Below are 21,936 nucleotides of genomic sequence, written 5' to 3' on the forward strand. Positions count from 1 at the left end.
TCCCCACAGGCTTACAGCTAAGGAGCCAGCTGGCTAACAGCCCTTCTTCTTGGGCTTCATTAGCCCATTTGCTACAGTGACAACAAAAAGGATGCTGGAGGAAGCATGGAACCCTCTGGGGACATGGGCGTCACATCCTCCTGTGTCCTTTCTGCCGACTGCAAGGAAGAGAAGGGAATGTTAGTGAACTCCAATGTCCCCCACACCCAGAAGAGACCCCTCTGTCCTCAGAGATCTTGTGCAAAGCCCCAGCTAAGGTTCTGCACCTCAACTCAGTGGCTGGAGTCTCTCCAGATTTTAACTTGTCGCTCTCCCAGAGTCTCTGTAGACCACACCCTTCAAGTGTGTCCACCTAGGCAAATAAAATAATGAATCATAAATTTTATTTCAAAATGTAAACGTCACTAAACATGCATACATGTTAAAACAATAAAATTTACAATTTCATTAATTTTTTTCTTTTGCATAGGACATTACAATATAGAATCTATGCCTTACAAAATACATAACAAAGTTTTATCCGAGCAAGCCAAGGCCAGATTGGGAACTATACAACTGTAATACTTCACTGTAGTGATCCAGGAAAGACGGAACATGGCCTTTGGAAGCATGTTGGGAGCTAGGGTAGTCTTAAAAAAAAAAAAAAGAAGTTCCTATAGAAAGGAAAATCTGGAACTTGATGGAAATGGCCTTGGACCCTCAGATTTTGCCTTGGGGTTTTGGCAAAGGATCCCACAGAAGTTCCACCGATGGCTTTGCATGAAAAACAGTCACCTGGGCCTAGCCAACAAAACCGCAACAGAGATTTCCAGTCACCAAGGAGGATAGGAGCTCTGACGTCACAAAGCACCAGGCACCCGGGGCCTCTCCAGTATGCAAGGGAGAACAGAGAGGTCCTTCCACTCACATACCAGGGTAGTCCTCCTAAATTCAGGTCTGACACTGGAGAGATGATCAGGCAGCGTCTGAGAAGTGGCCCCAGCTGCTCCTGGGGAAGGGCTACTCTGAAGTCTAGGCTCTCAGTTCTGACTAGGGCAGCCTGGCCCACAGGTGATCAGCTCACAAGCTGACCCTGTTAATGCTAACGGGGCAGCCCCCGCATGAGCTCTAGGGAAACAGCAGGGAGAACCCCCACCCCCATGCCTGACCTACGTTTCCTGCCCAGTCCCAGGGATGTGGGGGAGGTGTCTTCTTTGCCATCCTGTTTGTTTCTAAACAAAGTAGTGAAGTTTTAAAGCTGTGTGAGATTGGGGGATGGGGGTAGGGGAGCTGGGCTGGGCTAGAGTTCCAGGACAAATCCACTAACCCTGTGGGGGGGGGGTGAGGGGTGGGGGGGTGTGGGGTCAACAGAAACCAAGCAAGCCTCCTTTCCCTGGTGGACTGGGGCCTCCAGGCCAGTTCTGTTCCTTTCACTGGAGGTCAGTTGGTCAGCCAGAGGAAGGGCCTCTCCCTCAGCAGTGCTCAGGCCCGTATCAGTAGTTAGCTGGATTGAGCATCCATGTTTGGGTACAAAATTCTCTGGAATGTGTCCAGGACAAACCTTCAAAGACTCAGAATCAGGAAAATTAGTCAGAGGACCTGGCTCTTCCTAGTGCCATCCTGATTTCAAAACAGTGAGTCCACATCTGGATTTCAGCTTTGAAAGACATGGCCACCAGGACTCACATAGGAAACTTTGGACAGCAAAAAAAGATGTGGGTGACCTATCAAGCATTTCTTACTGATCACAACATGGCTATACATAAACCTTTCAGCACTGTCTCTGACCGAACGGCCTTTTGTAAAGTGTGTGTGTGTGTGTGTGTGTGTGTGTGTTGGGGGGAGGGGGCAGCAACCAGTAACACCTGTCAGAAGTCAAACTAGACAGCCTTGTAAACAAAGCCACAACCAGGAGTGAGAAACGAGGCCAAACTATTGCTCAGATTTGTCTTACGTGGAAGGTGCCCCTGCTTCGTGGAGACCCCAGATGAAGCTCTAGGAAATGCTGTGACCTTGTGCGTGTCGTAGCTAGACCTGCTTCTGGCTAGAAAAGGGCCAGCCTCCTGGACAGGAAGTCTTGAAAGGTAACCCCGTCTGTTCTGCCACATTTCTCTGGGAGCCACAGAATGTCATCTTCCCTCTTCCCCACATCTAAACACCCTTCACCAGGGACACCAGGGTGCGCGTTTTTTGCACCCGGGGAGGCCGCACGCTGGTGAGTCCTGTGTCTGTCCCAGTGCTGGCCTCAGAACCAAGTTGAGATGGGATGGGCCGGAAGTGGGGACTTCGCACCTCAGGTCCTGTGGGTAGGAGGCATGGCGGGATCCAAGTAGGGCCACACTCCCATCAGGGGCATCACTGTCCATCCCTACATAGCACCCATCAAGAGAGAACCTAGGGCCCTCTTTGAAAAAGGGCTGTTTTCTGTATGGCTGTAGGATTCAGTAGGCATTTGGGGAACAGACAGTGACCCCCTAATATGGCTGATGCAAAGAGGGACGTTTTCATTTGGGACAGGAGCTAAACTCCAGCCCCCTGATGGCTGAAGTCCAGAATTCCTTTTAGACACTGCTACAGGGAGCTCTCCCTTCCTTCACTCAGGCACTTTCATTGTGGGATCTCTGCCTCCTGTCCCTAAAAAAAAAAAAGGATTTGACTTTTCAGTATTATTTCTGGGCACCCTATAGGTTTCTCAGTCAAACTGAAACCAGAAAGTATGGCCATAACCGCAAAAACTCAAAGCCCCCGCACCAGACCCAGGCTGGGAAGACTCTGCTGTACCTTAAAAGGAATCCCTTGTTTATGACGAGATGGGGACCTAATGAGAACCCACTGGAAATGAGTCGAATCATGTTCCTCCCCTCATCCCACCCGCTGATGAGATGAACCGAAGCCCCAGATGATATGGGGGGGGGGTCCATGAGGGTTGTCTTGGCCCCATGCTGAAGGACCACACCCTGCCATTAAAGGAGAACCACTTCGGGAATGAAGACACGTTCATTTGCCAAAATAGCCAACGCCTGCATATTTCTGTTTTAAGGCAACGTTACCCTTCCATCCATCAGATGGAACAGCCCTGGGTCATTCAGAGGAAAAATTAAATTAAGTGCTCTTTGGAAACAGCCTACGCCCGCTTTCCCTCCCCCACCCCCCAACCCACTCTACAACAAACCAGCTCTTTCTTTTATTCCAAGATGATGGGGCTTAGAGTCCTTTTTTACCCTTCCTAAGTGCAGACAGTGGCTGAGTTAGAAAGCCCCCTTCTGTGACTGTGCAGGTAGAACACACGGAGGCAGCTGGCTCTTCCCAAGGAGAGGCCTTGGCTGGCCTTGGGGGCAACACTGCTGCTTCTCTCTGTCTTCAGAACCATAGATGTAGGTGCACCAAAGGACTTTGGAATAAAATTCCTGAATCTGGAATGTGAATTCCTGAGACGTGAAATGTGTTCAGAGTGTGGCTTTCTCCGCCTCACACAAATGACTTTGGGAGGGGCTACACTTTGGAACTCAGCGCGGAAGATCGCCACACCCCAAGCACCCAGGGTTCCCTTCAGTCAAGGTCCCGGCCACAGCCGTACTCCAGTCTCCTCCCCAGATGAAATGCGAGCAGAGCTATTGCCAGCTTTGCTCTGGACCAGGACAGGGACCATCATCCCCCAACCACCATGTTGGCAGCAACAGCCCAACTCGGCACCCACTGTGCCACCAGAAGCCACCATATGCCATTAGCCTCTCAAAGCTGACACAGGTAGTCAGAAAGCAGTGCCCCAGGTCTACATGGTAGCCACGTGACAAGAGTCACAAACCGCAGACCGGGCTGGGCATGGTCTCTGGGTTTTTCCTGTGCTGCGCCCCCACACTTGTGTAAGGGCTGGCTGGGGTGGAGGCAGAATGACCACAACCAAGGCACTCTGGGCCCAGGAAGCCCATCTACGGCCCTCTGAGTCACAAGGGCTGATCCTCCATATCAAAATGAAGAGAGGTCTCTGTAAGACACCCCAAATCCATCCCAAGCCCACCCAATCAATACATACGCGCGCGCACACGCACACACACGCACACACATACACATATATATCCGATCAGACCTGGGACCTTATGTTCTTAGGCCCCAGTTCTCGGGTGAAGGGGAGGAAACGCCTGGGCCTCTGCAGGATGGGAGTAGATGGACCCTCCGTGGACCTGCAGAAGAGCAACCAGGACACGGTCTTGCCAATGAGGCCCAGCACCTGAATCCAACACAGCAGCCCAGGTCTGGACTCCAGGAGAAACAGGTCAGGCCCGGCTTCTACTCCAGCTGTTTTCCCAGCAGTCCCCTCCCTGTCCCTGCCCTGCAGATGGGTGTGGCTTGGGTCCTCCGGGGCAGGGCAGGCAGAAACAGGAGGGAAAGCGGGAAGTACAACAGGGGTGAGACTGGGTGTTTGCTAAGTCTGCACTCAAGGTTCGGAGAAGGTGATTCCCACAACTGTCATATGGTGTCCCCGCCCCCCCAGAAAAGCAGAATCCTTGTTTCTCCAGCATCATCCCAGTAGCATCTGCTGCTCTGCTCCAAGGAGTTCCACCAGCAGTCTCTGTGGGATGTGTGAGTGCTGCCACAGGCACAGCCACACACAGACTGAAGAGGCAGAGGCCGCGTGATGGTCCTGCTTCAGACAGAGGCGCCTCCACGGTGGTCCAGGGCACGGGAGTTTGGGGGAACTGGATGAAACAACACCAATTTTGGGGGAAGCAGTTTCAGCACAACATGCCCAGGGCACTATTTCCCAGTCTGAGAACATGGTGTGATGGTGAAGGGTCCCAGGTGCCTTCTGTAGGGCAGGCAGGGCCCAGGCCGCCTCCCTGGGTTGTTGGCAGCAATACTGTGCCAATCCAGGCAGGGTTTGCATCTGGCCTCCGTTTTTCTGAGGATTTCTGGAGGCAGAAAGCCAAGCAGGTAGACAGGCAGGACCACCTCAGAAGGCAGATGTCCTTCTCCACGGTTCCACAGGCAAGTGCTCCCACGGTCTGTCATGGCTTCCCGCATCCCTGTGAGGTGGCCAGTCCCTCAGACCCACCTGTTCTCTAAGCCAGGCCAAGGGGCAGAGGTGCCACTGAGTGGTAGCAGGAAGGGGGCACAGGCCTTTCAGGGCCTGCTGCAAAACCACAATGTCGGTGGCCACATCTTCTCCCAGCTGGCCTGTTCTGCCCCAGTGTGATTCCCAACCTCACAGAAAACTCCAGAGTGCAAATCTATGTACAGAGTAAGGCGGCAGAAAGGCGTGCCCTCACTGACCTCGTGGACCGCGTCCATCCCTGAGAAAGGGGGGGTTTCGACACCGCTGAATCTCAACTTCGTGGATAGCTCTATTGTGCAATTTGTGGGTCGTGTATATATTTTTTTTGAAAAAACAATTTTTTTATGTTAAAAATTGACACCTGAGGTGAAGAAAAGTGTTTTGCTGTGGACTTCTCAAGTTCACTCAGCTTTCCTATTATCAAGGGGGCGGGGCGGGGCGCGGTCCGGGCGCGGCGGGTGCTCAGGGCGAGCTGGCCGGGCTGATGGTGGGGCTGCTGGCATCGGAGCGGCTGTAGTCGCTGAGCGAGCCCGTCCGCGAGCCCCCACCGCGCCGCTGCAGCATGCCCGGGTGGAAGTTGGCATGGCGACGCGCGTGTTTCGTCAGGTGGTCGCTCCGCATGAAGCGTTTCTCGCAGATGGGGCAGCTGAACTTCTTCTCGCCCGTGTGCGTGCGGTAGTGCCGCGCCAGCTCGTCCGAGCGTGCGAACTTCTTGTTGCACTCCTGCCAGCTGCAGGCGAAGGGCCTCTCACCTGTGGGAGACAGGGGCAGAGGTTTTAAGTCTCGGCCACGCCCCACCATCTAGTCAAGCCACTGCCTCTCAACCACCCTCGAGGCCCATTTTCCCATCCTGTGGACAAGCTCTCAGCCCGCACCTGAGATGCAAGCAGATGAACAGGGCTGAGGAAGACACACAACATGGCCGACTCGGCAGTGGAGCTCAGACAAGGGAAAGCATTCCATCAACACTCCCCGGGCAGGACCAGAGTAGGAAGGGGAGGCATCTTGTCTAGCAAGAGGGGGTCTGAGAGACCACTACCCGGAGTCTGCCAGCCCACTGGACCTGCTCTGACAGGGGTCCTAATGCAGGCCTGGCATGCAGCAGACTTCAAAAGGCTTCTGCAGACTCAGGCAGGATGACACACAAAGGTAATGGCTCCGAACACACACACACACACACACACACACACACACACACACACACACACACACGGCACGAAGCTAGGCAAGTGTGGAGAAGGCAGAGCACAGTGCAACTCAGGGGGTAGTGTGGACTCACTCTGGACCCCAATCTACTTTTTGCTCAAATCAAGGGACACGCTAGCATTTACCCAAACTCTACAGATAGAGAAGGGAGGGGGGGGGAAGACCAGCTACTAGGGGAGAAGCATTTGGCAAGCATTTGGTGGCACCCCAGAATGAACCCTATCTGTACTGGGGGAGCCACACAGCTGCCTTTCCTGCTTCCTTGTCCTATAGAGCCTCTAAGGAAGAGTTCCAGCCTTTCAAGTCTAGCAAAGGAAATCCACAGGGCCCATCCATCCACCTTAAATATAAACAGATACTTGGGGCCACCTGACAGCCAATGAAAATCACCAGCATGAAAAGGAGACAGCAACAAAGCTACCAGCTCCAGAGGAAAAGAAGACAGGAAACAAAAGAACATTAACCTAAAATTTCTGATTAGTGTTCAACACAATCTGAGATACAATGGGATGCCCAGAGCAAACAATATCACAGGAAGCAAGTTCAGAAAAAAACAAAACCAAAAAAAAAAGCACTGAGAAATTAGAAATACTCTAGATTAAAGAATAATTCCAAAAAGCTAGAAATATACTCAAGGAACTATCCTAAAAAACAAAAAAACCCCAATTCTAGAAAATTCGTGAACGCGGCAGTGTTCCATCCCCTGGTACTATGGAGACAAGGATTTTCCTCAGCCATTTCCACAGCATGGGGAAAGACACTGAGAGGCGACGCAAAACCAAGCAGCCTGGGGCATGGCCACGATGGCCGCCCTTACGTTCTGGTTCGGTTTTCCAGGACTGTTCTGTGAGTAGACTGCTAGCCTTGCATGCAATTCTTGTTTCTGACAGACAGTGGAGGACAAGAAGATGGAAGCTCCAGCAATCAGTACAGGGGCTTTTATCTAAGAAGAGGTACAGACAGTGGAAAGAAGGACAGTGTGCAGCCAGTGTGTGTGGTAGGGGTAGGGGACAGGGAGAACGACAGGAGAGCATGCTGGGAAGATCAGGAGGAGGTGTGAGGGAAGTGCTAGGAGAATCTCTGCATAATTACAACAGTGAGTAGAAAACCTGAGATCTCAATACTCAATAAGTGGTATGCGAGAAACAGGCATCAGACTTCCACGCCAGAACAAGGCACCACATGTCGGGCATACTGGACACACTGGAGGGCAGGGGATGGAGAGTTTACATCTCATATACTCCATCCAGCAAAAAAAAGGGGGGGGGGCACCACGAAACCAGGGGTCAAGGGGGAGGCTTGGGGAGACAGGGTCCCAAGGCCTTCAGGGGATAACCCTAGGAAGAAAGCAATTCTTTGCAGAGAGCATGACCAAGATATTAGATAAATCTAAGGACACGGACAAGGCACATTTCTTTCTTTTCTTTTCTTAAGATGACGATGAACTCCAGGAAATGCAGGAGCAATCTGGACACACGACAACAACGACCATATTCAAAACACACTAAAATGCCAGATGATCTTGTGCGACCAGTGAAGAGCTCCAAGGCTCCAGCTGCTTTTCGTAGGTAATGACTTATCTTTCCCAATGACCCCATGGGAAGGCAGAAGTAAATATAACTCCAGCACAGGCCTCAGTGGGTCAGCCTATGTGACAGGACCAGTCACATAGAGCACAGCGCAGAGACAGGCGTCACAAACAAAATGTGGCTTTCGAGGAAAGGTAGAAAGATACACAGTGGGATTTAAACAATATAATAATTAAAATTATGTATTTATCAGTTCAGGAGGAGGTGGGTAAAAGCGTAGGAGTGAGGTGAATTCTTAAATAGCATGAAAACAGGTTAACTTGAGAAATTAAGAAACATATATTATATATACATTATATAACACAGACATACATGATATCTATTTTATTATTATTATTATTAAACAGTACCCATCAGGACAACTAAAATCAGATCAGGGAGCAGTGCTGAACTGAACACAGTTCAATAAGCCCTTCTGTGTTGCAGGCTGCCAGAGATGACTCTAAAGGTGAAGGTGTTTGCTTGATCAAACATAATGAATGACCTATGTTCTATCCCCAGGACGCACACATTGGAGGGAAAGAAACAGTTTCCAAAAGTTATCTTCTGCTCTTTACACATGCCATTCCATTCACATGTGCCACCACACCCCAAATTTAAAAAAATGTCTAAATACAATTTTAACAATATCTGACCCAACCACAGTCAAAGAGATGGTAATGCTGAATATGCCAACTGGTTCCGGGAAGAGGGGCTTGTCAACAAGAAAGTGGGAAGTGGGTCACATGCTAATTCTATTCTTGGCTATTCACAGGGCCTATTAACCAGCAGCAGCACCTTGGGAAGGTCTGCAGTCACCTGTATCAGGTCAAACTGCTTGCAGTGGGAGGAACGATGAATGAAAAGATACAGCCAGCCGCTAATCCCCAGAATCTGAGAAGCAGCCTAATTTGGAAGGGGGAAAAGGGTCTTTGTAGATATAATTAGGGTAAGAATCTTTTTTTTTTTTTTTTGATTTTCGAGACAGGGTTTCTCTGTAGTTTTTGGTGCCTGTCCTGGAACTAGCTCTTGTAGACCAGGCTGGCCTCAAACTCACAAAGATCCTCCTGCCTCTGCCTCCCGAGTGCTGGGATAGGGTTAAGAATCTTGAGATGAAGCCACAAGTTCCAAGAGGGAAGTAAAGGGCAAATGGTGGTAAGGGACCAGGACCCTCCATCTACAAATTCCCAGTTGCCAGCTCCAGCACTGGAAGAGAGGAGAGAGGCAAGAAAGAAGATGCTGTCTTGGAGCCTCCAGGAAGAGCCACCCCTGCCAGCATCTTGCTCTGAGATGTCTGGTTTCGTTTAGAAACTGAGAAGTAAATTTCAGCTGCTTCTAGCTATCCACTCGATGGATACAGGAAGCAAATATGCTGTCCTGTCCTCACAGTCGGGCCCACATGGTGATGCTATAGGCTATGTACCACCAGCTCTGGTACCAGGCCTGGCGTGTTCCAAAGTGTCTGTTCTTATTTGCTAACCCCACCCATGGGGTCTTCTTAGACTGGAGCAGAGGTGGGAGCTGGGTTCAGGGTGGAGACAGAATCCACTGAACTCAGCTTCACTTGGTTTCCTAAGAGGCCCCGATCTTTGTCTTTTTCAGGATCTTTCTGCTTGCGTTCCTGGAAGCATACGAGATGGGTACTATCAAGGATGGGCCAGGTAATGAAGGGCAGCGAGTGTCTCACTGGGGCGGAAAGTGGGAAGGGTTTCCACACTTTCACTGGTACATGCTCAAGGCAGGACCTGAATTCAGGGCGTAATCCTCAACCCAAGAGACACCAGCCTCCCACCTGCTCTCTATGCCTCCATCAGCCTATTTAAAAAAAAAAAAAAGTCTATGGGCAGAAGCTCAAGCTACATGCCCACTTCCAGTGGTGATATCCAAGGCTGCCAAAGATACATGTGGGTACTAGTGTGTATAATGGAGGGTGAGTGAATGGGGGTGGGGGTCACAAGACACTCCATATTGCAGGACACATCCCTTGCACTATCCCTGTGAGCTCTCTGAAGAGCTTCTACGTGTGTGTGTGTGTGTGTGTGTGTGTGTGTGTGTGTGTGTCTGTGTGTGCCCCTGATACTCATTGCATTAGGAAAAACACAACACAAACAAGACCCAAGCACACATTCCAGCAGCTGTCCGGAGGAGGATGCCATCAATTATCACACAGCCTCTGGAATTTTCCATGGCATTCTAGGAAGAGCAAAGGTGGGGAATGTCACCGCTGTCAACAGTTTTAGCTCCCGGTGCCACGAGAGGGTCTCAGGTGCCTACAGGTGCCCTCCAGCATCGCTCTGAAAGCGCTGCTCTGGACACTGGACTCAGGGTAGAGTGGCTGACCTAAAATATCACAGGACACACCCTACAGACAATCCCAGCACACAGCTGGAGACCCCACCTCCCGTCACCGCAGAGGGGGTGGGGGATGGGCTAAACAACAGTCCCAACATCCCCCACTGTCCTGCATCTGCTCTCCTGGGTACAACCAGCCCCCAAGGATAAGGTGTAGTCTAACTCAGAAAGGCACTGGCCCTCAAGAAGGTAGCCGGAATAGAGGAGGCTGGTCCCTATAGAAAGCCAGTCTTTTTGAGAAATCCCAAAGCTCTGAGGGGACCCCATTCTCAGAAGCTAAAAGGGACCAGGGGGCAGGATGTTGTTGGGTGACCAATAAAGGTGCATGGGGAGGTGACTGGAGCCACAGGGCAAGATGGGGGATCAGGCTTTGTGAAGAGAAACCCGGTGAGAGAAAGGGGGCTGGCTGCTGAATCTGAGGCGCTGTGACTGGGTGGGCAGGGAAGTAAGGGACAGAAAAGTGAAAGAAAACCATCCATTGAAGGGGACTGGGTCAGGGCTAGGCTGTGTTGGTGTCACAGGGTTGGGGAAGTGCCTGGGGAGGCACAGGAACCAGAAGCTATAGGCCAAGTGAAAGTCCGAGGGGGGCTATGGAACAGGAATCCTGCATAGAGGGTGCAGGGGCTTAAGCCTTATGGGGGGACTTCAGAACAAAGCGGAGGCTGTGGGGGTGCAGTGTGTCTTGGGGATTTAGCCGGAGGTGAGACTGGCCAGGGGTACTTGGCTCGCCAGGATCACAGTTACATAAATGTTCCCTGGCGCCGCCGCGAGGCCGCTACTAGCAGCAAGCAGCACAGGGCACAGGCAGAGCGTGATTGCCTCATCTTATCAGGGAACACGACGTCCCACACGCTCTTGCCCAAGCCGCAGGCCTGGGCGGGAACAGCGTGTTCTCTCTCTGTGAGGCTGGCCGGAGGAGGGGGAAGCGAAGACAGCCCAGCCGAGGCTCTCCTCCCACCAAAGCCCTCACTGGGTTTGGGCGCGCGCTGTCCCGCAGCAGAGGCGCACAAGTGTTGCTGGTTTCTCAAAGTGCCCCAGCTCAGAGTCTGAGCTCAGCTGTGCTGGATCCTCCGGTCCAAGGGGCATGCTCCAACCAAGCACCAATCAGAGAGCTAAGTCTCACTGCCACTCACTCCTCCCCACCAGCTGAGGGGGCGACTCCAGGTTCCAGCAGCACCTGCACAAACCACAATGCCTTTCTGCTTTGTGTGGACCTCTCAGGAGTAGCAGCATGTGTGTTTAGAGACTTTTCTGTTGCCCTCCCTAGCCCCATCCTACATGTGCTGAGGACCGGGCAGAACAACCTACTGCTTGATCTTGGTTTAGGGTTACTGCCCAAGCCAGCATCCAACTCTTATGGCAGAGGGAGAAGGGAGGGCCTGGGAGTGATGCCCCTCTGACTAGGAGACCCCCTGCAAAAGCAGATCATCAATATTATGCAGTATCCTAGATTATAGGAAGAGCCCTCTGCAGGCTTAAGGATCTGTGTGGGGGTTAGGGAGGCGGGGCAGAACAATCAGAAGCCTTTAAAGAGATCCGACACCTACACCTCACCTACACCTCGCAGCCTCTCACAGGCTTGGCTACTCCATACCAGAGTGGGCTGTCATTCATCAGTAGACAGCTTTGATCTGTGGTCACTGGCTTGGGGCCACTTCTAGCTTTCAACCTCAAAAATGCCTTGAGATAGTCTTCGCTCTAAGAAGGCCTGCTTGTTCTCCTAGCAAAGCTCAACGCACAGCTCAATATTTGGGACGATCAACTGGAGACCTCAAAGAAAAATTCTGGTACACAGCCTCACTGGGTATGAAGGATTGACTCTGACTAGTGGGAGGACTTCCCTAATCCTTAAGGGTACCATGTGGTTGTCAGACAGCTAATCTGCAAATGATTTGCCTCCTTCACCCACAGAACAGGTGAGATATATATACCGTGGGGAGGAGAGCTGGCTAATGGCAGAGCCAGTCACAGCCAGGACCCAGGACTCAGTCTGCATCAGGAGAGATGCACAAAGCAAGGAAACTGTCTTCCCTGCCCACATACTGCTGCTGATGCCCTGAGTTGCCATCTTACCTCTTTCTCAGTCACTGTGCGGGGTAGAGAATGACTGGAGGACACATGCCTGCTTGTAAGAGATATGTTTCTGTCACCTGTGGACTTGTATGCCTGGGCAAATGGGTGGCATGCAACAGAGAGAGGAACCACTGGCTATGGATGCTGCTCTTGCCCCTGACCCTACTTCAGGGCACTCTGGCCTGCTGCTACTGTTGTGGGAACCAATGCCACGGATCGCATCATATCCCTACACCTGATCTTAGCCAAGAGGCTGAAAAGCAGTAAGCGCAGGAACGCACGCCATCCGGATGCTGAAGGGGGCCTGCTACTCAACGTCAGACTCCACTACGGACCAATATGTGTCTTGACAGTTTCTGTGGTGGATGCAGGAATATTTCTTAAAGTTGGTGTTTTAGTTGTTGCAATTTGGCGTGGGATAATTTGTGTATAAATAAATAAAATGTGTACAGAAAATAAAGTCAGAAAAGCTCTGCAAAGGAGCTGCTGTGTCTGAAGATATAGCTGCTGGAGTGGGGCAGGAGGGCAGAGCCAGACTCAAACAAAGTGGCAACTCCATCAGACATATCAAGTGAGAGGGGGAGTGTCACAAGAAGTATTAAAACAATCAAGTGTCTGTAAGGGTTAGCCCCATACTTCATCCATTATGCTACAATCACAATACATCACACAGCCCTCCATAAATACACTCAACATTTACATACTAGTTCAAATGTCGAAAGTTAAAAGAAAGCCTAACTTGTCAAAGATTTGACTGTGAAAGATGAAACCCTGAATGTTCTATGAGCAAACTGTTTTAATACTTGGGCCGAAGTTCTTTATAATAAGTCAAAGTCCGGAAGCCATGAAAGTAAGGACTGCTAACCGGACTACACAGAACTTGGCAGACGAAGTCATTCTAGACAAGAGTGAAAGGGAAGAGACAAGCAGGAAAAGATACACATGAAGCTCGCCATCTTCAATATTGAGTTCATGAAAACTGGAAGGAAAAAAACAGAAAACCACGCAGAAGCAGTTCATGGGGAGATTACAGTGGGTCTTTCAAACAACCCCAAACATCCCTCCATCAGGACTTCAAGGCAGAAAGAGTCCACTGAAATATACCTTTTATTCACCAGATGCTCAGGCTACAGGGACACAGCCACACTGTCCCTCTGCTTACAGAAGGACAATTGCGAAAAGCTCTTCTCGGGGTGACTTGGGAGACTTGGCAACGTTAGTGAGGGTATAATTGTGGTGGCTGAGACTGCAGCTCTGTATCAACTGTCATGCTCAAAGTGCTGGGCCAGCCCCTGCTGTCACATTTTAAAACACTCCAGATCCTCCAGTCCCCTAAACCCAAGGTGCCTAGGCTACACACCTGACTGATCAGCATAGCTGAAGCCCAGAAATCAATAAGGTTCTTCAACAGATGTTTAAGCAAACTGTGGAACCCATGTAACTGAAGAATGACACAAATAAGCCGGTGTTCTTTGCGGACCGTAAGAGTCAGGCTTGATGCGGGAGTGATTTCTTATTAATAAAGAAACTGCCTAGACCCATTTGATAGGCCAACCCTTAGGTAGGCGGAGAAAACAGAACAGAATGCTGGGAGAAAGAAGCTGAATCAGAGAGTCGCCATGACTCTCCCACTCCAGACAGACGCAGGTTAAGATCTTTCCTGGTAAGCCAGCTCGTGGAGCTACACAGATTATTAGAAATGGGTTAGATCGATATGTAAGAGCTAGCCAATAAGAGGCTGGAACTAATGGGCCAGGCAGTGTTTAAAAGAATACAGTTTCCCTGTAATTATTTCGGGTAAAGCTAGCCGTGCGGGCGGCCGAGTGCCGGGGATGCAGCCCGCTGCTCCTATTACAACACAGGCTACCAAGTATTACAGCCTTGCGAGGAAAACAAGGCGTAGAACAAAAGCATGAAGCATTTGGACAAACAGTTTGAAGGTGCACATACACCTGCCTGTCGTCTGTGCAGAAGTGAGAACAGGTTCTCCTGTGCAGACAGAGGCCAGGGAAGGCTGCAACACTACTTAAGCCAAGCCAAGACCCTCCCCCCCCAAATTCCATATGGTCAACTAGAAAATGATGCTAGTCATGGGACTGGCAAGATCGTACAGCGGGTTTAAAGAGCACCTGCCATGCCAGCCTGACAACATGAGTTAGATTCTTGGAGCACACAGTGGAAGGAGACCAGGCTTGTGGTGTTTTGAAAGAAAATGGCCCCAAAGGGAATAACAGTATAGGCAGCATTGTTGGAGTAACTGTAGTCTTCTTGGAGGAAGTGTGTGGAGGCGGGCTTTGAGGTCTCATCTAGCATCAAGATACTGCTCAGTATTTTAGTTCACTTCCTGTTGCCTTCTGATTAAGATGTAGCTAGTACCACGTCTGCCTGTAGGACACCATGCTCCCACCTTGATAATGGACTAAACTTCAAAAACTGTAAGCTGCCACCTCCGTTAAATGTTCTCCTTTATAAGAGTTGCCGTGGTCGTGGTGTCTCTTCACAGCAACAGACACCCTAAGACAAGGCTCCCAAAAGCTGTCCTCTAACTTCCACAAGTGACTAGTGGCGTGCACACACTAGCACGCATCTACACTACACAATAATAAATAAAAACTTAAAAACGGAAAATGCTGCTCGTGGTTCCTGTCTATTTAAAAACTAGACGTGAGTGCTAGGCGCATAGCTCAGCAGTGGAACACTTGCCTAGCATACACGGGGCGGGCCCCGAGTTGTATTTCTAACACAACAACAAAATCAGAATCAAAATTCACTTTAAATATCTTTCAGTTGGACACAGTACCTCACGTCTGTAATTCCAGCGCTCTGGAGATGGAGGCTGAGATTGCCCTGAGTTGGAGGCCAGACTAGGCTATCCCCTGAATACCTACCTACCTGCCTGACTGTAAGGGCAGGTGCTGGCATCCTGGAGGCCAAGTCCTACCTGTAGCAGTAACACACACCCCAATGCCAAGGCAGGAGAGTGGGTCTCTCGGTAGGGGTTAGAGTGGTGGGCACCAGGGATACAGCAGACTTCTGGGAAAGAGTTTACTCTCAGACCACGATGGAAATGGTAAAAGACAGAGAGCAAAAGGCACAATGTGGAGAAGCCCAGGCACTTCCCCTGGTAGAGTGGGCCACGCTGCAATGTTCTAGGGCAGCTCCAGCAATCAGCAGCCTGTGTAGACTCCCAGATAATCACTGCTGCTCAATACTGACAAGCCCTCTGTCCACCTGGGGGTGGGGCTAGGGGACACACCCCCTCTGCAAAAGAAACTCCACAGCGGCACCAAGGCCCCAGAGGGTGGCATGACCTTGTGAGCAGCTGAGAAGGCTACCTCTCTGCCCTTCGATAATTACTGTGCCCCCTTCCTCTGTCCTCTTCCTGTGCACCCTCACCCCCAGCCTGGGTGCCTCCTAGATGTACCTAACCAGGGCATGCACCTTGCTCTGCAGATATTATGTTCTATTGGAGGAGCCAGCCATGGTGGGTCAGCTTCACCCTCACACTATGCCAGCTTACCTGCCTCTACCAACCCTGAGACCCGCAAGTGTAGAACCCATCTCAGATGAAGAGTCAGTGCTCCATCAGAGCTGGGCCTCAAAGCCTAGATTTTTGCCTAGAAAGAAATTTGCATGTCCGTCCTCACCACAACAATGCTGTCGGGAAGTGCTATGGCCTGCTGCCTGCACACTCGTATTGCAGGTGAAAGGAGAGAAACATCAGTGCCCCATCTGACCCACAAACGGGCTGAACACAGGTCACACTGTGAGGCACCTGGCTCCTAGACTCACCAGATCCCATCCTCAGCACCCTGGCACTTCAGGCTCTGCAGAGGAAGGCTAGCCACTACCTCAGAATCAGGCTGTAGCAGTTGTCCAGTTCCTGATCAGCCAGCCTACAAACTAGGGCAGTACCCCTGCAGGACAATCGCAAGAGATGGCTGGCACTCACTAATGCTCTTGCTGCAGCAGACAACACCTAGCCTGCAGAAGGGGTCAGTTTTCCCAGCCCCAAGGCCGTATCTGTGAGAGGAGAGCTGAATGCTGCCGATCAGTTGCCCATTCCAAGCAGAAGAGTGTCTGGGGGAGCCGGAGAGTGACTACCTCGAGGTCCTGAACCTCCTACCTGGCCTGCCCCCAGTGACGCAGAAGGTTCTAATTAATTGGGGGATTGTTCCACGAAAATGCAAGCAGGACCTAACGAAACAGTTTATCCAGAGCTGACTTCATGGAGCAGACACAGCAAATTGTCATTTTCACTGTGGGTCTCAGCTATTTACTTTTTTTATTTAAAAAAGGAAAAGTGGGGAAAGTGACAAGTCTTTCCTAACGACAGCTGCAAAGTGGCCAAGATTCGTGTTCCACACCCTCAAGGCCCACCAGAAAAATCTCCTCTACGGGATCCCCAGCCCACTGACCACACGCCTCCAGTTACTGGCAACTTACACCCAGCATGTTCTGGGAAATCCATTGTGTTTCTAGTTTGAGACTGGGCTTTCCTGCAAAATTCCCTTAGCCATAGGTATAACCCCTCAGTTCTGCCTGCAGCTGCTCACGAGTTTGGGAACTCTGCTCAGGAAGCCGTCTAGAAGACAAAGCCAGCCCATTCCCGTCCCAGCCCTGCCCATGGCTTCCATAGAGCCCCTTCCTCCTTAGACCCTATTTCCTATGACCTTTGATATCCTGGCCTGGAGCAGGACCCCAAGGGAGCTGATCCAAGAGGCCCCAACGAGAAGGAAGGCAAGTGCTATACTCTGATAGGGATTAGAAAGATCTTTCCCACTGTCACTTTAGAAGGGATTCCACGATCCAGGTCCACCTGGGTCTGTTGGTGCCAAGGCAGGTCTGGTGACCGCAGGACAATTCCCAGAGCAGGAACCCTGTCCTGAGTCCAGATCCCTCTCCAGCAAGACTCTGGCTGTAGGGGGAGCTCAGTGGCATCCATATTCATCTGGAGGAGGGTGAGACGAGGGTGTGGGGGTGTGAGCACATGGGACCATCCAATGTTCTCAAAAGCCACAGGCAGGGAGGTTTTACCCATGGCAGACTACATGTTTGGATACAGGCAAACAGCAAACTCTCCAGAGCCATGGGCACAGGAAAGAAACATGGTATATGACTGTCCTTTCTGAATTTCTTATATTTTTAAATGAACTGGTGGTTCAGGCAATCATAAAGAATACAACAACATTCTACATAAAGCCGTGTGCATATACCTACGCACTCCAGGACTGCCTGCTTCCACTAAACCAGCACCCCCAACCTCACAAGGAAGCAGCACTAATTTACACACACTGGGATACTTGCCTGGAGCGGTCAAAAGGACCACAGGCCAGACGTTTCATGATGGTGTTTTCTCTCCTTTTACTAAGGGTTACAAAACACATTTGAAAATTTCCGTTTCTAGGGTCTCCTATAAAACAGCAACCACCACAGACAGGCCCTCCCCTACACAGGCACCCTTCCCTTGTTACTGCTGGAGGTACAAACGAGGAGGTAAATTTTCACTCTAGACACTTTCAGATATGGAAATGCTACGTCAACGGTCTCCTGCAGGTGATGGAGGTCAGGAGGGAGGAAGCTGAACCCACAGAACAGACATTTCTATGTCTTTCCTCTCAATTCTCAGATCTCAGCACTGCTTTCCAAAGGGACAGAGTGTGCCTTATGGTTCGTCTTCCCCTGCATTCCTTCGCCATCCTGAACTGAAGAACCCTATAGCATTTCAGAAGCCAGGATCAACAGTCTCTCTCCGGGTACCCCACGGGGACACTGTACACTGATACTGTACTCAGACAGTGGCTGACAGCCTAGGAAGGATGTGCTTCCCATTTCTGAGTTTCTGAGCTATCAAACAAAGACAGGACCTAGGTTTAATTATCTGATGAAAATATTCTTTTTTTTTTTTTTTTTTTTGGTTTTTCGAGACAGGGTTTCTCTGTGGTTTTGGAACACAATTTGTAGACCAGGCTGGTCTCGAACTCACAGAGATCTGCCTCTGCCTCCCGAGTGCTGGGATTAAAGGCATGTGCCACCACCGCCCAGCGAAAATATTCTTTATTTGAGGATGAGCTAAAGAAAAGGGATCTTGGCAATTTAGCAACTTAGTCGGGCGTGGTGGACCACGCCTTTAATCCAGTACTCAGAAGGCAAAGGCAGGAGGAGCTCTGTGAGTTTGAAGCCAGCCTGGTCTACAAATTGTGTTCCAGGACAGCCAGGACTGTTACACAGAGCAACCCTGTCTGGGGGGGGGGGGGGGGTGTAGCCATCCAGCATATATAAAGAACTCTGAAATCTCAACAATAAGTACCCAGCTTCAACACTGAATGAAGAATCTGAGCATTACAGCGAAGAGGAAGATGAACAGCTAGGAGGGACTTGGCTCTTCCCACCTTATGGAATCCAGAGGAGAACAAGGAGAGCACAGCACTGCAATTCACTCACTTACTGGGAGGGGGGGAGGGAGGGAGGGAGGGAGGGCAGGCCACTGTGGAAAGTCACTCAGATTCTTTCAAATTTACAAAGTCTTATAATGTAACGCCCTAATTCCACTCGCAGATCTGAAGCAAGGTGAACCGAAGAGATTCCACAGTAAGACCTGTACATACAATAGCTTACAACAACAGCTATTCACCACCATCAAAGCTGGAAACAATGACGTTCTACAGACAGAGAAACAAATTTTGGTGCATCCACAATGGAGTATTATTCGATGGTTAACAAAGAAGCTACTGACTTGCAACAAAACGAATACATTATGAATGCATTTTGCTAAGCTGAAGAAGGTAGGATGCACTTCACATGGCTCTATTTCTATTTCATTCTGCAAAACACAATCTATAGGCAGAAAACCCATCAGGAATGGGAGGGGGTCTGGGGACTGGTTAACTACCACAAAGGAACACACAAGGTGACTTCTCCAGTGGTACTAGGATAGTAGAGACTACATCTGTCTGTTCTCATAGAACTTGGGGGAGTGGGAGGGGGACCTGAGTGGGGTCTGGATTTCCACGCAGCACTGTAGCAAAAAAAAAAAAAACAAAAACAAAAACAAAAACAAAAAAAACTGAACAACAACAACAAAAAACGCCAGCACTTGGAACTGTACTCACAAACAAGGACCTTCAGTCTACACAAATAAACACTGACCAGGAAGTTGGGGAATCCCAGGCTGGAACTCACACTGAGTCACACGCCTTAGTGGGAGGGTGGGGACAGCAGCTGACCTGAGTTACTGGGAACACAGTGCTGCCTGGAAACGCTGAAGAGTAGGCAAAAGGACCTTCACCGTGGTGGGCAAACCACCTCAACTAAGCGCTGTCCAACAATCACAGGTGCACTGTGGAGGGGGCAGAAAGGGGAGGGCACCGCTTGGGGGCAGAGGGTCAGCAAGGGGCAGTCCACAGCGAGGTCAGTCCATGAGCTGGCCCCAAGTAAGACCTGGATGTGGACTCATGCTAGGTCACTGTGCAAATGCAGGGACAGGATAGAGGGTATATTTCACTGATATATAAAAGGCAAACTCTCTCTCTCCTCCCCTCCCCTAGCTCTACCCACTGAGTGGCATTGCAGCAACCACACCCCAGCCACAAGGAACACACCCAGATTCTGGATTCTGATACCATTTTGCAAGGAGAGGAAACAGGGTCCTTTGGATTTGATCTGAGAGCTGGGACAGGAAAAGTACATGAGCCTGGGCATCATAAAAACGCCACAAAGTCAGGAAACACAAAATCTCCAAACCAAGGGCTATGTCGAAAGGACACAGAAATGAAAGAGTCCCTTGGCCGGGGCTGGGACATCTGAGTAACAACATAAATAGCACTAAATTCACATAAACTGCATCCCCCATGGGCATGAAGCAGAGGAGAAAGATCTTTCCTTTCTGTTGCATTTACCTCCAAAAGCCCTACACCCAATCCAGAGGTCAGACGGCTACAGGCTGGGAGCAGCCTATAGAACACTTAGACGAGGTAGTTTCACTATCTTTGTTTCTGTGTCAAAGTACCTGAGCAAAGCAACGTAACGAAGTGTTTATTTTAGGCTCACAGTTCGACGGGATAATGCCCATCACGGCAACCGCATGAGGCAGCTGGTCACACTGTATTCTCAGGCAGCAGAGAGAGATGAATGAAGGAGCTTGTCTGCTTTTTATACATCTGGGAACCCAGACAATCAAGACTGTATCATCTATACTCAGGGTAGGGTTCCCCTCCTCACAACCAGAATGTGTCTCCTGGGCCATTCAAAAATCTAGTTGGGTTGATAATGAAAACTGAACACCTCAGCCAGGATCCTTCGCCGTCCGTCTACTGTGAAAATCTGTCCGTCCGACCAGACACGGCTGCTGCACCCGTGAACTAACAGCGGCTAGAGTTACCTGCACATGATCGAGCAGTCAGCATCCCAACATGGACTGGGGAGGAGCTCCTGAGGTCCTATCCCTTGCTGACAAGCTACTGGCATGTGACAGCTTCTCACGGGGAGAAGGGGACGGCCATTTTTCTTAGGGCTGTGGCCACTGATGAAGTTGTCCATGCTCTGGTGCGTGAAAGGCTCCATATGCATACGCAAGAGGGCAGCACTAACTGGACTCCTTGAGCTCTTTTTAAAGGGAACGTAAGAGTGGGAGAGAAATATAGGGAAATAAGAGAAATGAGCTGGGGCAGATAATCAAGATACATATACACACATGAAATTGTCAAAGAATAAATAAAAATGTTTATTTTCTTAAAATGACAGAACTGGGCATGATGGTGGTACACACCTTTAATCCCAGCATCTGGGAGGCAGGGGGAGGTGGATCTTTATGAGTTCGAGGCCAGCCTACACAGCAAGTTCCAGACAGCTGGGGGGCTATATAGAGGGTCCATGTCTCCCAACAAACAATCAAAAACCAAAACCAGGGGCTGGAGAGATGGCTCAGTGGTTAAGAGCATTGCCTGCTCTTCCAAAGGTCCTGAGTTCAATTCCCAGCAACCACATGGTGGCTCACAACCATCTGTAATGGGGTCTAGTGCCCTTTTCTGGCCTACAGGCATACAGACAGAACATTGTATACATAATAAATAAATAAATATTTAAAAAAAAAGAAAAAAACTTAAAAAAAAAACCAAAACCAAAACCAGGCCGGGCGGCGGTGGCGCACGCCTTTAATCCCAGCACTCGGGAGGCAGAGGCAGGCGGATCTCTGTGAGTTCGAGGCCAGCCTGGTCTACAAGAGCTAGTTCCAGGACCGGCCCCAAAGCTACAGAGAAACCCTGTCTCGACCGCCCCCCCCCCCAAAAAAAAACCAAAACCATGAAAAACAAGTAAAAATCTTAGGTGCCAGGAGTGACCAAGGGAAATATGACAACCATCGTCCAGTTACCGAGCTTCAGGTGATGCCCCTTGTCATTTGTGATCAGGACAACAAAGGCTGTGTGGATTTATCAGTGCATGACAAGCTAACAGTGCTGAGACGGTACAAATGGCTAAATCAGATTCAAACGAGAAACTAAGTTCCCACGCTTCTCAACTATGTTGGAAGCAATCCACTGTGGTCACGTCTGTCAAGCTGACACGTCCTTTGTCATTTCCCACCTGGAAAGTAAATGCATAGGATCCACCAGGCAACAGATACCTACTGCCCCAGCAACTGAAGGGTGGACCAGTTTAAGAGGCAATATCTGAGGAAGCCTGTTCCTTTCAGGCTCCCTTAGACCT

At 50.2% G+C, this 21,936-nt stretch overlaps 1 protein-coding gene across 1 annotated transcript in view; it reads right to left on the minus strand.

Annotated features, from left to right (window-relative positions):
- Nucleotides 1–361: 361 nt before the first annotated feature.
- Klf13 (KLF transcription factor 13) overlaps nucleotides 362–21,936 on the minus strand; it is a 50,226-nt gene continuing 28,651 nt past the window's right edge. The window contains exon 2 of the mRNA XM_075952575.1: nucleotides 362–5,784. Within this exon, the coding sequence (XP_075808690.1) occupies nucleotides 5,495–5,784 (290 nt within the window). The 3' untranslated portion in view covers nucleotides 362–5,494. The remainder of the gene's footprint in view (nucleotides 5,785–21,936) is intronic.

Source organism: Microtus pennsylvanicus, chromosome 18 (assembly GCF_037038515.1).
Source record: "Microtus pennsylvanicus isolate mMicPen1 chromosome 18, mMicPen1.hap1, whole genome shotgun sequence".
In the NCBI taxonomy this organism is placed as follows: Eukaryota; Metazoa; Chordata; class Mammalia; order Rodentia; family Cricetidae; genus Microtus; species Microtus pennsylvanicus.